The sequence below is a fragment of the Bos mutus genome, chromosome 27 (assembly GCF_027580195.1).
Source record: "Bos mutus isolate GX-2022 chromosome 27, NWIPB_WYAK_1.1, whole genome shotgun sequence".
Lineage (NCBI taxonomy): Eukaryota > Metazoa > Chordata > Mammalia > Artiodactyla > Bovidae > Bos > Bos mutus.
Window position 1 is genome coordinate 37862236 of NC_091643.1, and position 13840 is coordinate 37876075.

The following is a 13840-nucleotide window of genomic DNA, read 5'->3' on the forward strand; positions in this document are numbered from 1 at the left end:
GGCTGGGTGGGAGGGGGTCCAAGAGGGAGAGGATGTATGTATACATGTAGCCGATTCACTTCCCTGTACAGCAGAAACTATTAATAACATAATACTGTCGAGCAATCACACTCCCCATTAGAAAAGAAAAACGCTCACCACGCTGGGATCATCATGCACTTCCTCGCCAGTAACTCCAGGGCATAGTGGGTTGCGGGTGCTGCGGGCTCTCCCAGCACAGTGCCCACACACACAGCCAGCTCCAGCTCGTTTCCACGAATCAGGTACGCCATAGCCAGCTTGCTCAATGAGAAAATAACGCCTTCAGTTTCACAGGTGATCGGCAGAATCATTACTCCCCGCCAAGCTCACAAAGTAGATCAAGTTGTATTAACCTATAGCCAATTATTCTTTTAAGATGGTGAATGTAATATTTCTATAATGTACTTGTCCCTTCTCCAGGGGATCTTCCCGACCCAGGGACTGAACCCAGGTCCCCCAAATTGCAGGCAGATTCTTTACCATCGGAGCCACCAGGGAAGCCCACAGGGTACTTAGGCAAGGGCAACTACAATTTTCAGGTGGGAAAGCTGATAAAGGGACATAGAGTAATTTTTATAATTTAAGAGTTTCGAACCTTTGCTTACATTTTGGGAAAAGGCAATGGCACCCCACTCCAGTACTCTTGCCTGGAACATCCCATGGACAGAGGAGCCTGGTAGGCTGCAGTCCATGGGGTCGCTAGGAGTCGGACACGACTGAGCGACTTCCCTTTCACTTTTCACTTTCACGCACTGGAGAAGGAAATGGCAACCCACTCCAGTGTTCTTGCCTGGAGAATCCCAGGGACAGGGGAGCCTGGTGGGCTGCCATCTATGGGGTTGCACAGAGTCGGACACGACTGAAGTGACTTAGCAGTAGCAGCTTACATTTTTGGAATTAACAGCGGTCTGTCTGCAATAGCCTCAACATGGCCTTCAGTCCATCAGAAAAAGTAAATTCTTAGAATCTTCCTCAGTAGTGTACAGTGATTATCAATTATCCCTTACAGTCAATATATCTAAGGACACATGCAAAATAGAACCCATATCTTTACTTAATGGTTTTCCCATGACATTAGTGGATTAAATGAAAAATAATTTAAAAACATAACTTGTGAAGAACATACTAAAGTGTTTATAAAAATAACTGCTTTCAAAAGTCAGATATTCTGAGTTCCAGGCCAGTGATTTTTCCCTTCACCACACTAGTGCTTCTCATATATGATAAAAACTTAGAGTAAGATTGTCACAAATATGTATCTTGTGATAAAAATTTAAAAATAGGTGAATAAAAGATTTCATAATCTGCAGAGTTAACCTGTGTTTATTGAGTACGGAATCGCTCAGGCTCAGAAAGCATGCAAAACCAGATCTTACACAGAAAGTCACCGTATCTTCCCCCTCAAACATCATGACACACATGAGCCACCCTGAAATGTACCTCAATATTGTCCACAGCCAGGTGGCAACAGGCGGCTAGAACTGCTCGGCCATCCTGAAAATACCATTCTGCCAGCTCTCTGCAGGCTTCCTGCAGGAGTCTAGGAAGAAGAAGCATACATATTCAATGGAAACACAAGGACTCCATCATAAAAGTGAATGGATGCTCTTTTATAATAAGCTGATTAAGGGATCAAACAAGATATAATTGTATACCCTTGGTTTTGGTATAGAGATTGATTTGGGGGAAAAAATCAGGAAAGCAGTCTTTCTTAGTAGATGAGCTGACGAACCACCTCCCTCTCCCAATTTTTCCTCTTTTCAGAAAAGCCTAATTTTAAGAACTTCCTATCCTACACTGAATAATTTATGCCTCAGCTATAGGGGCAAATAACATGAAAAGAATTATAGGTTGAAAATTTATGTGGAGATGGGAACAGGGGTAGTGTATGTTGCTAAGAGATCATTAAATGCCAAGTTTAGAAATGGCAGGGGACAGCAGTAAAGGAGCAGGAAGGAAAATGTCAGTCTTAATGCGCTCAACATTTTGTGATCATTTTTCACTTGATAAGTGTCCTAAAAGTTTAAATATCCTATTTTCTGGAGCAATGATAGGAGCAAAGAGAAGACACAAAGAAAGGTAGATTATTAGATTTGAAAATGGTCAAAAGGCTGGAGAATCCTAATTTCTATTCCTTTTAAAAACATAAGTATTTTAATTTATTTTTATTTTTAGATTAAAAAAAAAAGTTTACTGGATTACAGTTGATTTATAATGTTGTGTAGTGTCTTCTGTATACAGATACTGTATACAGATACTGTATATAGATACTTTTCCCGTATAGGTCATTACAGAGTGTTGAGTAAAGTTCCCTGTGCTATACAGTGGTCTTTATCAGTTATGTTTTATATACACTAGTGTGTATGAGTCAAGAGGCCGGATGTTATTCTAGATGCTAACACCCGATTGTGAATGATGTCAGGGAGATGCTATCCACACCGAGGCTATGGTGAAACATTCACAAATAGCATTTTATTTTCACTGTCTCTCTTCCCCAGCAGGTTTGATCAGATTTTCAAGGATTTAGGTGCTTTATATGCAATTACTGTACTGAAATGCAGTTTGCTTTTCTGGAAGCTATGTAAGATGTGTGCAGGCTGTGTCTACGTGCCTGACTTTTCCCTCCTCATCCAGGGGCAGGTGCTGTCATGAAACGAGACTGCGGTGAGAAATGCAGTTGAGGACACGGGACAGCCAAGCACTCTGTGTACAAGGAAGGATGATCTCAAAAGCCCCTAAAGGGAAAGCAGCCACAAAAATATTGACTCCAAGCAAAGGATGAATCACTCACTCTTTAAAGTCTTCCTTGTAGATATCATCAGAAAAAGAAGGTCCTTTGGGTGTCGAAACATGGAAGGTCTGCATATTTCCCTCACAAGCAGCCTGGAATTTAATGCAATCTTTGGTTAATCTTTGGCTGTTGATAATAGATCAACTTCAGAAAATTATTTTGAACAAAGTATATTCAAACCACGTTTGAAATTTATACTACAATTTGGAGATACCCTTAGAATTTGGAAAACAAACAAACCCATAAATTACACTGTATCAACATGAAGCACCAAGTCTACTTGAAAGAGTTGTTCAAGTGTATACAATGTTCGGCAAAATAGACCAGATCAGAATTCAGAGATGCTTGCCTGTTTAAAGATCTAAAAGAAACTCAGTGTTTCTGAGTTTCAGATCAGAGCAAAGGCAGGGTGATGGAAATGTCCAGGAAAGAAGGCCGGGATACGGGCAGAAGTCAAGGCACCTATGACTTAATCAATCACGTGAACATGACCACCCCCTCCCAAACACGCCCCCACAAAGCTGTGCAGCCCATGTAAATCACATGTTTTTACCTGTGCAACAAGCAGAGCTTCTTTAAGCTGACCTCTTGACATAAAAAAATGGACTAATTTTTTCACATCACCAATGGCTATGCAATACGGAATGACGTCATCCTTATCTTCCTGGATTAACTGATCAGCTCTCCTAATAAAGTAACAACAATGTTTTTTTAAGAAATACTAATTTCAAGGTTCTCAGCTGGACTCAGATTTTCTGAAATGCTGAAAATATCTAAAATTTGATCAGTATTCACAAAGACTTAGCTTTTTTTTTTTTTTTTTTTTTAAGACTTAGCTTTATAATCACACCATTATTGGAGGATAAAAGTTTTCTGAAACAATACTATAGGCACTTGTTTCTTCCATAAAACATTGCAGATTTTCCTATTTTAAAGGCGCTGCTGCTGCTAAGTCGCTTCAGTCATGTCCAACTCTGTGCGACCCCAGAGATGGCAGCCCACCAGGCTCCGCTGTCCCTGGGATTCTCCAGGCAAGAATACTGGAGTGGGTTGCCATTTCCTTCTCCAATGCGTGAAAGTGAAAAGTGAAAGTAAAGTCGCGCAGTTGAGTCCGACTCTTAGCGACCCCATGGACTGCAGCCTACCAGGCTCCTCTGTCCATGGGATTTTCCAGGCAAGAGTAATGGAGTGGTGTGCCATTAGGTCTTAAATCAATATAGCTTATCTACTAAAGTGAGGAATATATTTTTCTGAAAATAAGTTGTTACCTAGATATGTATGATGGAATATCTACTCTCAACTGGATTAATGTCTACTTTATTAAAGACAGAGAATTTTAAATGTCTTAATGGCACCATAAAGAATGGACACACTCTAAATGCAAGCAGGCTAAAATCATGAAAAAGGATAATTTAAGAACACAGATATTGATAGTAAAATGCAAAACATTGTTAGTGCCCCAAGCAGGGTAGTTCAAAGAAAAATGTTCTAGATATTTGAGGGGGAGAGGGGACCTGAGTTTGGAGATTATGGAGGATATACACGTCTGTCTGTCTCTTTCTCTCTCTTTGTATCCATCACTGTCTGTCTGTTTCTCTTTTCCTGTTTTTGGTCCCACTTTCTCAACGACCAACCTCATTAACTCCACTCTTAATGTTTAACCTTAGTTTTGTTGAAAACTAACTTGGCGTATTTAATCTATGCTGGCATTTGCAATAAACTTCATTTTAATTGCCAACCTCTGGGCAGGTGCAGTAGACACTTTTCATATGGTCTGCCTTCCCTGGTGGCTCAGATGGTAAAGAATCTACCTGCAATGCAGGAGACCTGGGTTCGATCCTTGAGTTGGCAAGATGCCCTGGAGAAGGAAATGGCAACCCACTCCAGTATTCTTGCCTGGAGAATCCCATGGAGGGAGGAGCCTGGCAGGCTACAGCCACAGGTTTGCAGAGTTGGACATAACTGAGCAACTAACAGATCACTGTTAACAGTCTTCAGTTCCTAGGGTTTTTCCCAACAAGGCTTTCACCATTTGACTCTGACTTCCCTGTTACAGCTGTTAAGAAACACTCTCTTCCTGGACATTTATAAGTTGGACTGAGAGACCGCCTTTCAATCTCTGCAAATGGTTGAATCCATAAAACATAAACTTGGAAGTTGAAGGGAGATGATTTTCTGGCCACCATGTGAACTAAGGAGTAGAGAAAATCAGGCGGGTTGAAACAAAATTGTTCTGTGACATAAATATCCTCTGCTAACTTGACTTTATTAAGGTCTCAGTGGGAGCAAGGACTTTACAATTGTTTGGTGAGGGTACATGAACTGAGAATCACTCAGGATTCTTAGAGCTTAGGATAAGGAGCCTGCAGTCTGAGAGCTGGAGCCAGCCTATTGCTTCACTTATTTGGGGAGAGTAGTTGCTGGAAACGGTCCCCGTTCCCTTGGTTAATGTGTTAATCCCCCTGGATTTCATGCTTAGTCTCTGATTGATTTTATTGGTACTTGTGAGTCACAGCTGAAATTTTTCTAAACCATGCAACAAAAACCAAATGCTTCATTTTTAATGCCAGAAACAAGGTAATTACTCACTAAATAGTACTCGTCGGTAACTGGCACATAGTGAGGACTAAATATTTGTGGACTGAATGAATAGAACAGGATAGAGAATAGTCTTATGTTATGGGTTGGAATGCGTCCCCCTCACTGCCATCAAAAGATCCGTGGAAGTCCTAACCCATGTGCATGCTTAGCCTCTTCAGTCGTGTCCGATTCTTTGCAACCCTATGGACTGCAGCCCACCAGGCTCCTCTGTCCATGGGATTTCCCAGGCAAGAATACTGGAGTGGGTTGCCATGCCCTCCTCCAAGGGATCTTCCCGACCCAGGGATAGAACCTGTGTCTACTGCATTGCAGGCTGATTCTTTAAAGTGAACGTGACTTTATTTGGAAATTGGGTCTTTGCTGAAATAGTTAATATAGGGTTATACCAGATTAGGGTAAACTCTAAATCTGATATGACCGGTATCCTCGTTCAAAAGGGGGAAATGTGGACTCAGAGACACATGGGGGATAATGCATGTGAAGATAAGGGGGCCACCAAAGTGCCAAGGGCTGTAACCACCAGAAGTCAGGGGAGAAGAGTGGACCTGATTCCTTCTCGAAACCTCCAAGAGAAAGCAACCCTGCCCACAGCTTGATAGCGGATCTCTAGCCTTCAGAACCTCCAGAATCGGGAGAGAACACATTTCTGTGATTTGAAACACTCTGTGGTCCTTTGTTATGGCAGCTCCAGTAAACCAATACACCTCAGAAAAAATCTCATTTTCTGCGTTCCAGTCAAGGACATCCAGGTAACCTTGTTCAGTGGTAAAACGTCTTTACCATCAGCACTACTTGACATCCATACATTTCAACTGCAATACATTAAGGAGTGAGCATGTTGACTGATCCGTCCTTTCCTCTATCAACATGGGGAAACTTGCCTTCCACCACTGTTCTTATCAGATGTCAGGTCAAACACAAAAATGCCAAAATGACTGATAACCGACTTGTTTATTGTATCAGGAGATACAAAATTCAGTTATCGTTTAAAACAACGGAAAAGTCAAAAATCCCAAGGGCTACTAGCATATGTACATGTTGTTTCCGTCTTAACAAAGCGTTGAGCGCCCATCTGGGCGCAGTCGGCCCGCCTCACCTCTGCATCAGCCTCACCTCTGCATCAGCCTCACCTCTGCATCAGCCTCACCTCTGCATCAGCCTCACCTCTGCATCAGCCTCACCTCTGCATCAGCCTCACCTCTGCATCAGCCTCACCTCTGCATCAGCCTCACCTCTGCATCAGCCTCACCTCTGCATCAGCTTCTTCCAGTATTTCACAGACACGCTTGGCGCAACTGACAAGGCTTTGTCCCACTAGAACGGGAGAGAAGCAGAAACAGATGCATTTGCAGTGTGTGGTCTAATTCTTAATAGACATTTATTTTAAATGAACTCAAATCTATAGTGTTCGTTTTTAAGCTGAATACAGTCAGGAAAGCTGCTCTCATGGCGGGAAAGGAGCCACGCCTCTGCTTGGCTGTATTTCAGTCACCACCCACCTCCAGAAGGCAACCAACTTTCTCAATTTTAATAGGATGGATCCATCCTGACCTTTTTGGAGAACTCTGTTTTGCTAATTCTGTGCTCCCTGGAGATTGGGACATGCCAGAGGAGCACTCTTCAGCAGCTGACCCTCAGAGAAGACACTTCTCTGGGCCAGCGTGGGATGGACAAAGTGTTAGGGGAGTCCACTGGAAGCAAATCAGCCAACATAGATTTTTTTTAGGAATCAGAGACTCCAGGCTTAGGCAGTGGTTCTCAAAGGCAAGGCTGTGTGAGGAGAAGCTGGGGTGTGTGTGTGTGTGTGTGTGTGTGTGTGTGTAGCTCTGTCATGTCTGACTCTTGCAACCCCATGGGCTGTAGCCTGCTAGGCTCCTCTGTCCATGGGATTTCCCCGGCAAGAATACTGGATTGGGCTGCCATTTTTTTCTCCAGGGCTTGCTTAGAAAAGCACCATGTTGGGCTCCATCCCTGGACCTCCCGAGCCTGTCGTCTGGGTGGGAAATGCATATCTAATGATGTATCTATTGATAACAACGCTGACACTGCTCCCTGGGATCTCACTGCAATAGCTCCTGCTCTGAGGCACACCCTTGATATCAGGTGAGCAGAGGACCAACCAGACCTGGAGAAAGACAAGCTTGAAATTGAGTATTTAACTAAGAATACTGTTGTTAAACTCTTTTGATTTTGCTTTAACAGCCCATTACCTCTCCAAGTTCAACCATCAGCTCACAGTATCTCTGAATCTGTCCCAGCCGCAAGTGTATCTGGGCAGCTTCCTTCAGTCTTTCTTCTTTGGTAGGGACACCAATACCACCACCAAACTTAGACATCTTCACTGTGGTGAGTTCCTGGGCTTCAGACTGGGTACGAAGAAAATGAAATTTCCTGAATTTTGTTACACAAGAGCTAGTGATAACTGATGATTATAAAAGCATCATATGGATACAGACTTTATAAACATACAGAGCTGGAAATTAAATATTTTTTTAAAATCACTGCTTTTTGTCCATAAAGCATAAAGTTCTTTAAACGTAATATTTTGTTATGGTAGATAGTGGGGTTCGGATGTGGCTGGTGCTGGTGGGAAGAAGCTGAATCCAATTTTTCTTAAAACTCACCAGAAATCTGGAGGTCAAAAGGAAGTGAGTGATAAAGTAATATGTGACTGGTGGAAAAAAAATATATAAAGGATTTTAATAACAACCTAAAAATTACTGGCTCACTCTCGTTGGCTTTTATAGTGCCAAAGGTAACTGTTATAGTCATTAGGTGCTTGTAATCAAAGCAGAGACATTACTTTGCCAACAAAGGTCCGTCTAATCAAGGCTATGGTTTTTCCAGTGGTCATGTACGGATTTGAGAGTTGGACTACAAACAAAGCTGAGGGCTAAAGAATTGATGCTTTTGAACTGTGGTGCTGGAGAAGACTCTTGAGAGTCCCTTGGACTGCAAGGAGATCCAACCAGTCCATCCTAAAGGAGATCAGTCCTGGGTGTTCATTGGAAGGACTGGTGCTGAAGCTAAAACTCCAATACTTTGGCCACGTCATGGGAAGAGCTGACTCACTGGAAAACACCCTGATGCTGGGAAACACTGAAGGCGGGAGGAGAAGGGGACGACAGAGGATGAGATGGTTGGATGGTATCACCGACTCAATGGACATGAGTTTGAGTAAGCTATGGGAGTTGGTGATGGACAGGGAGGCCTGGTGTGCTGCGGTTCATGGGGTTGCAGAGTCAGACATGACTGAGAGACTGAACTGAACTGACTGAATCAAAGAAGTACTTCTTATGGAAATGACTGTTTCTTACACCATGAAATCCACACCCCTGGCACAGTGCTCCCCATGGTCTAACAGTTAAGTCAACCACTGATACTTCAAATATAAAAGCTTTTTCTTCTTTCTCATCCCAGGACTGGTTTGCTATTGGCATTGCATATCACTTCATGTACAAGGTGTACTGAAATCCATTAAAGGATAAGGTATGATCATTTTTAATAAAACATATCCCAGAAGACAGCCTAGCAGGCCTCTGAGACAAAAACCACACACATGATCATCTGGTAATAGGGTAAAGGTAAATAAAGCATTTCAGGGATCTTCCAAGTGACGTCTGAAGAATTTCATGAGATTCACTCTGTGGAGATCATGACTGCCTTAGTCTGCTCCCAAAAAACTCATACTATCATGATCAATTTTTATTGAAGATTTGTCTCTTTAGTGTTCATTTCTTTTAGCCTATCCACTCTAATTATATACATTAAAATAATTTTCATATTTTAATGACAAAAAGGCAAAAGTAATTTTTGTTTTAGCACAGCACAATTGCATATGCTACTTACCGTTCTGAATTTAATCAGATGCTTCAAGTGCATTATTCCTTTGCAGTAGTTCTGAGGAAGTAAGCTATCATCTTGCCCTTTTATCACTGCAACTAAGTTCCATAAATTGTCACTGCCACCTGGAGGCTAAAAAGTTGATACAAGACACCCAAAGACATAACATGAAGTAAAAACTTCAGAGCATTTTGCATCTTTAAAAATACAACGCAGGCATATAAAACTTGAGAAATTAACAAAACAATATTTTCCTTATTGTTGATTTTTAAAAAAAGAAATTTGTGTCTCTTTATTTTTATTTGTGTTTTTGACCACACACCAAGCTGCATGCAGGGTGGTCTTAGTTTCCTGGCTAGGATCAAGCCAGACCCCTGTATTGGGACATGCAGTCTTAATCATGGACCACCAGGGAGATTCCTACCTTACTTACAGGTTCTGGTTTCCATTTGCTTTCTTACACTGGGACAACACATGTAAAGATGTGAACTTCATGACAAAAAGTCGTCATGACTCTTTTTGGCTAAAGGGGAAATTTTCACATTTAATTCTTGCAATACTTACAGATAAACATTCTGAAAACCATCTGAGTTTTTTCACACGAAGGTTTCCACTTAGCTTCTCTATCTCCTGTTTGATATCTCTTGACACTTTGCCACAGAGCAGAGGGGGCGCGCCCTGCTCTATGGCAGAATCTGGAGAAGGGACACAACCTAATGAGAAAAGCAAGCTTATCAAACTGTATTTAGAAACAAGGTCTAATACGTGCAGAGTTTCAACACCTGTGTTCCCGAGGATTTCTTCCCAGGGTCTGTCTGCCAGAATATTTATTTGTAAAGGAGTGATTAATGGTGTTAATGACCAGAGTCTCACTGTAGAGTCCCGGGAGCACGAGGCCATTGTGAAGGGGCGGCGTGGGTGGCATGTTAAACCTGGTGGAAGAAATAAAGCCATTTACTAAAGGAAGCACTGAAAAAAATGTATTTATATGTACCTCCTAAGTGTGAGAAGTGTTAGTCGCTCAGTTGTATCTGACTCTTTGTGACCCCGTGGACAGTAGCCTGCCGGGCTCCCCTGTCGTGGGATTCTACAGGCAAGAATACTGGAGTGGGTTGCCATTCTCTTCTCCAGGAGATCTTCCCAACCCTGCGATGAAACCCAGGTCTCCTTCATGGCAAGCAGATTCTTTTACCTTCTGAAACACCAGGGAAACCCTACTTTCTCAGAACTGAAGTTATGAAGAAATGCTCTAAATAACATTTCTGTCTTGGCAATAAATGATACACGGATGTTTAAAACAAAAAAGTACTCAGCATCTTCTTTAGATAGGAATACAGGGTTGAATAATTATTAGAAAGCAGACGGTCCTGGATGAAAATGTTGAAGTTGCATTTCAGTTGGTGTATCAGCAAACTGACAGTCATATCAATGGAATACACAGTGATCTGTGAGTTAATGGTTGGCTGTTCTCATTACAAGATAAAGAAAGATTTGAGAACCTTGCACTTTAGAACGTCCACCAGTGGGCTCTGTCCCATCCTCAGTCCTGCACTGCAGTAACTGAAAGGCCCTGGGGTCAAGCATACGGGCACAAACGACTAGATTAGGGCTGTGTGTGTATACTCAGTCACTCAGTCACGTCCGACTCTTCCATGACCCCATGGCCTATAGCCCGCCAGGCTCCTCTGTCCATGGGATCCTTCAGGCAAGAATACTGGAGTGCACTAGTTAGGGTTACCTTCCCTCAATGACCATTTTGCACTGGTAATTCAACTACTTAACCCCATCCATGTTTGGGTGCTACAAATGAGAGCAAAGTGATGTGCAAAAGATAAGAAATGTGATTTTCCATTCCCAACTCATTTATACTACAAAACTTTGTACTATATTAAAAAATAAAATACTGCCCTAAATATCCAAGAATAAAGGTAAAGGAATGGCTAGATAAGTCATAACTAAGTTATGACTGATTTCCTATTTTACAACTTACTGTTGGGGTGATGCAAAGTGAGAAAAACCCAAGCCTCACAGGTGTATATGTGCAAGGGTGTGTGTGTGGGGTGTGCTTCTCTGCAGAGACAGGGACACCACAGTGCTAACAACAGCTATCTCCTAATCTTTTCTGGGGGTGTTTTCTATTTTCTTCTGTGCATTCTGCTATCCAAAGAGTAAACTTCTTGAATGCATACTTTCCAATAAGGTAAGTCTTATTTCAAAATGAAACACTGTTAAGATTTCTTCAAAAATATTGTATTCCTCAGAAACTAAATCATTAATACAGCAAAGTTTAGAAGTACATGAAAAACACTTTACCATATACATCTGCACCGTGATCACATACAGTATCCAAACATATTCCTTCTCGTGTGTCCCACACTTTTATAGTATAGTCCCAGCTGCCAGATATTAGCAGGTATGGGATCTCAGTATTCCACATCAGTCCCCTCACAGGTGCCGTGTGTCCACTAAGAATATTTATGCATGCATCTTGAGTGTAATCCCAGATTCGAACAGAACTGAAAACAGAATATTATACATAAATACCATTCAACTTATAATTTATCTAAAGGGTCAATATATTTTTAATGGAGCGTATATTGTTAGTGATTATTTCTTAGCGTACTGAAAAAGCAGTTTATCTTTAAAGATATGTTGATTCTCCACAGCAGAAAGAATGAATAATTAGTTGGGCTAGAGCCAGGCTATTACAATATTTCTTCTTTACTTTTGCTGGTCATTTATTACTGATACTACATATATGATTTCAAAATTTATATGTTTGGAAAAACTGCTTTCTTAAATTATCCAGAGCAGATAAAGGCAAAGAAAAAATATGACTAACAACATGTATACAATCATTTAAATGCACTCAGACTATTTGTATCATGAAAATACAGCATATATGATGATGGATATTATTTGAAAAATCAATTCCTATCTATGCTTCTTAAAAAAGATTTTATTGGAGGATAATGACTTTTCAATGCTGTGTTAGTTTCTGCTGTACAACAAAGTGAATCATCTATATGTATATATATATATATACACTCTCCCTCTTGAGCCTCCCAGGCCTCCATCCCACCCCTCTAGGTCATTACAGAGCTCTATGTTTTTATCAACACAGTAAACAGTGCATGTTTATGTCAGTAAAATAAGTTTCTTAGTCTGTGGAGTCACTCTCAGATCAAGTTCAAAATTTAAATACAAATGGATGCATAATATTACTGGAGTTTACTGACTGTAGAATACAAATATTATTGAAGTAAAATTTTAACTCAAAATCAATTTAAGACCTCCATATGCCAACTCTGCTTGGATAACTCATAATTATCTTTTAGTTACAGATTTACATCAACCTGTAAATATCAAAATATTGATACTCCAAAGGTTATATTACACCATTAGAAGATACATCACATTTTTATTTAAGGCATATATCTCTTTCCGCTTTATATAAAAAAAACTTTTCTTCTTCTCTTTTATACTAGGACAGGATAATGTGGCTACTATTACAACTTTTACTAGCACAAAGTAAGACTTTTCTTACCTAAATGTATCTCCTATTCAAATAGCCCAAACTATGCAAATACATCTGGATGTAAAATACAGACAAGATTTCAGAAACTTTCACAAACCCAGAAAAAAAATGTTAAATCATTCTCATTTCTAAAATATCTTCTCTTCACGCTAACACATATAATCATCTTTTATTTCATTCTTAATGAAAACAGAGTACAGCTGTTTTCCAATTAGATATGAGAACATTATAAACTCTTCTCTATATTTTACAAAGATTTACTGTTTCAGACATTTTCCCCAGACCCTTCTACAATTTTCATTTCTGTTAACTCTGTTCTTAGTAAGATAGAAATAAGCATCTACAGCGAGCACAATAACCTCCTCCAGGGCATTTTCCCAACCCAGGAATGAACCCAGGTCTCTAGCATTGCAGGAGGATTCTTTACCATCTGAGCCATCAGGGAAGCCCAAATAAGGACACAGAAAGCATGAATATGACATTAAGTAAGGAAAAATTTTTAGATGTTTGCAGTTAGATACTTGTTAACTGCCTACTTATTAAGTACATATTTAGAATAGTTCCACATATAAGTTGGATAATATAAATAAGCACATTTCTAGAAAACTGCATGCTTATGAGTTTCAGGACTAGAAACAAGAATCCAAAAGTACATACCCATCATCAGAGCCGCTGCAGAGAGTCCCCTCCCTCAGAGGAGACCATCTCACATGGAACACTTTCTCCGTGTGCCCGCTGAACACCTTCAGTGGCTGATCCGAGCTGGTGGCCACATAATAGACACGAACATTTTTGTCTTCACAGCCCGTGGCTATCATGTCTCTGAAACATCATCAGTGGCCATTAAAAAAATGAGAGGGTTGATAATACGTGGTACTGATCATTTTTAAATGTACACTGTACTAATTTCTAAAACTAGAATGCTCTGCTCCCTTCACGAAGTTACACTACAAACTGATGTAAGCAAAAACATCATTTATAGAAACTGCTCTAGTGCAGTTAGCTTCTCAAGCTTCCCTTTTAATCGGGTAAATTTTTTATTTCCC

The 13840-nt window shown here is 40.6% G+C and overlaps 1 protein-coding gene across 4 annotated transcripts in view; it reads right to left on the reverse strand.

Moving 5' to 3' along the window:
- WDR17 (WD repeat domain 17) overlaps window positions 1-13840 on the reverse strand; it is a 69793-nt gene that overhangs the window by 13446 nt on the left and 42507 nt on the right. For 3 of the 4 annotated variants that reach the window (XM_070364142.1, XM_070364140.1, XM_070364141.1), the window contains 11 exons: window positions 13452-13616; window positions 11570-11772; window positions 10039-10188; window positions 9821-9951; window positions 9263-9388; window positions 7624-7779; window positions 6663-6727; window positions 3366-3498; window positions 2813-2904; window positions 1462-1561; window positions 139-278 (listed from right to left, as the gene is read on the reverse strand). In XM_070364142.1, the coding sequence (XP_070220243.1) occupies window positions 139-278; window positions 1462-1561; window positions 2813-2904; window positions 3366-3498; window positions 6663-6727; window positions 7624-7779; window positions 9263-9388; window positions 9821-9951; window positions 10039-10188; window positions 11570-11772; window positions 13452-13616 (1461 nt within the window). The remainder of the gene's footprint in view (window positions 1-138; window positions 279-1461; window positions 1562-2812; window positions 2905-3365; window positions 3499-6662; window positions 6728-7623; window positions 7780-9262; window positions 9389-9820; window positions 9952-10038; window positions 10189-11569; window positions 11773-13451; window positions 13617-13840) is intronic. The other variant, XM_070364143.1, reaches the window with a different exon arrangement.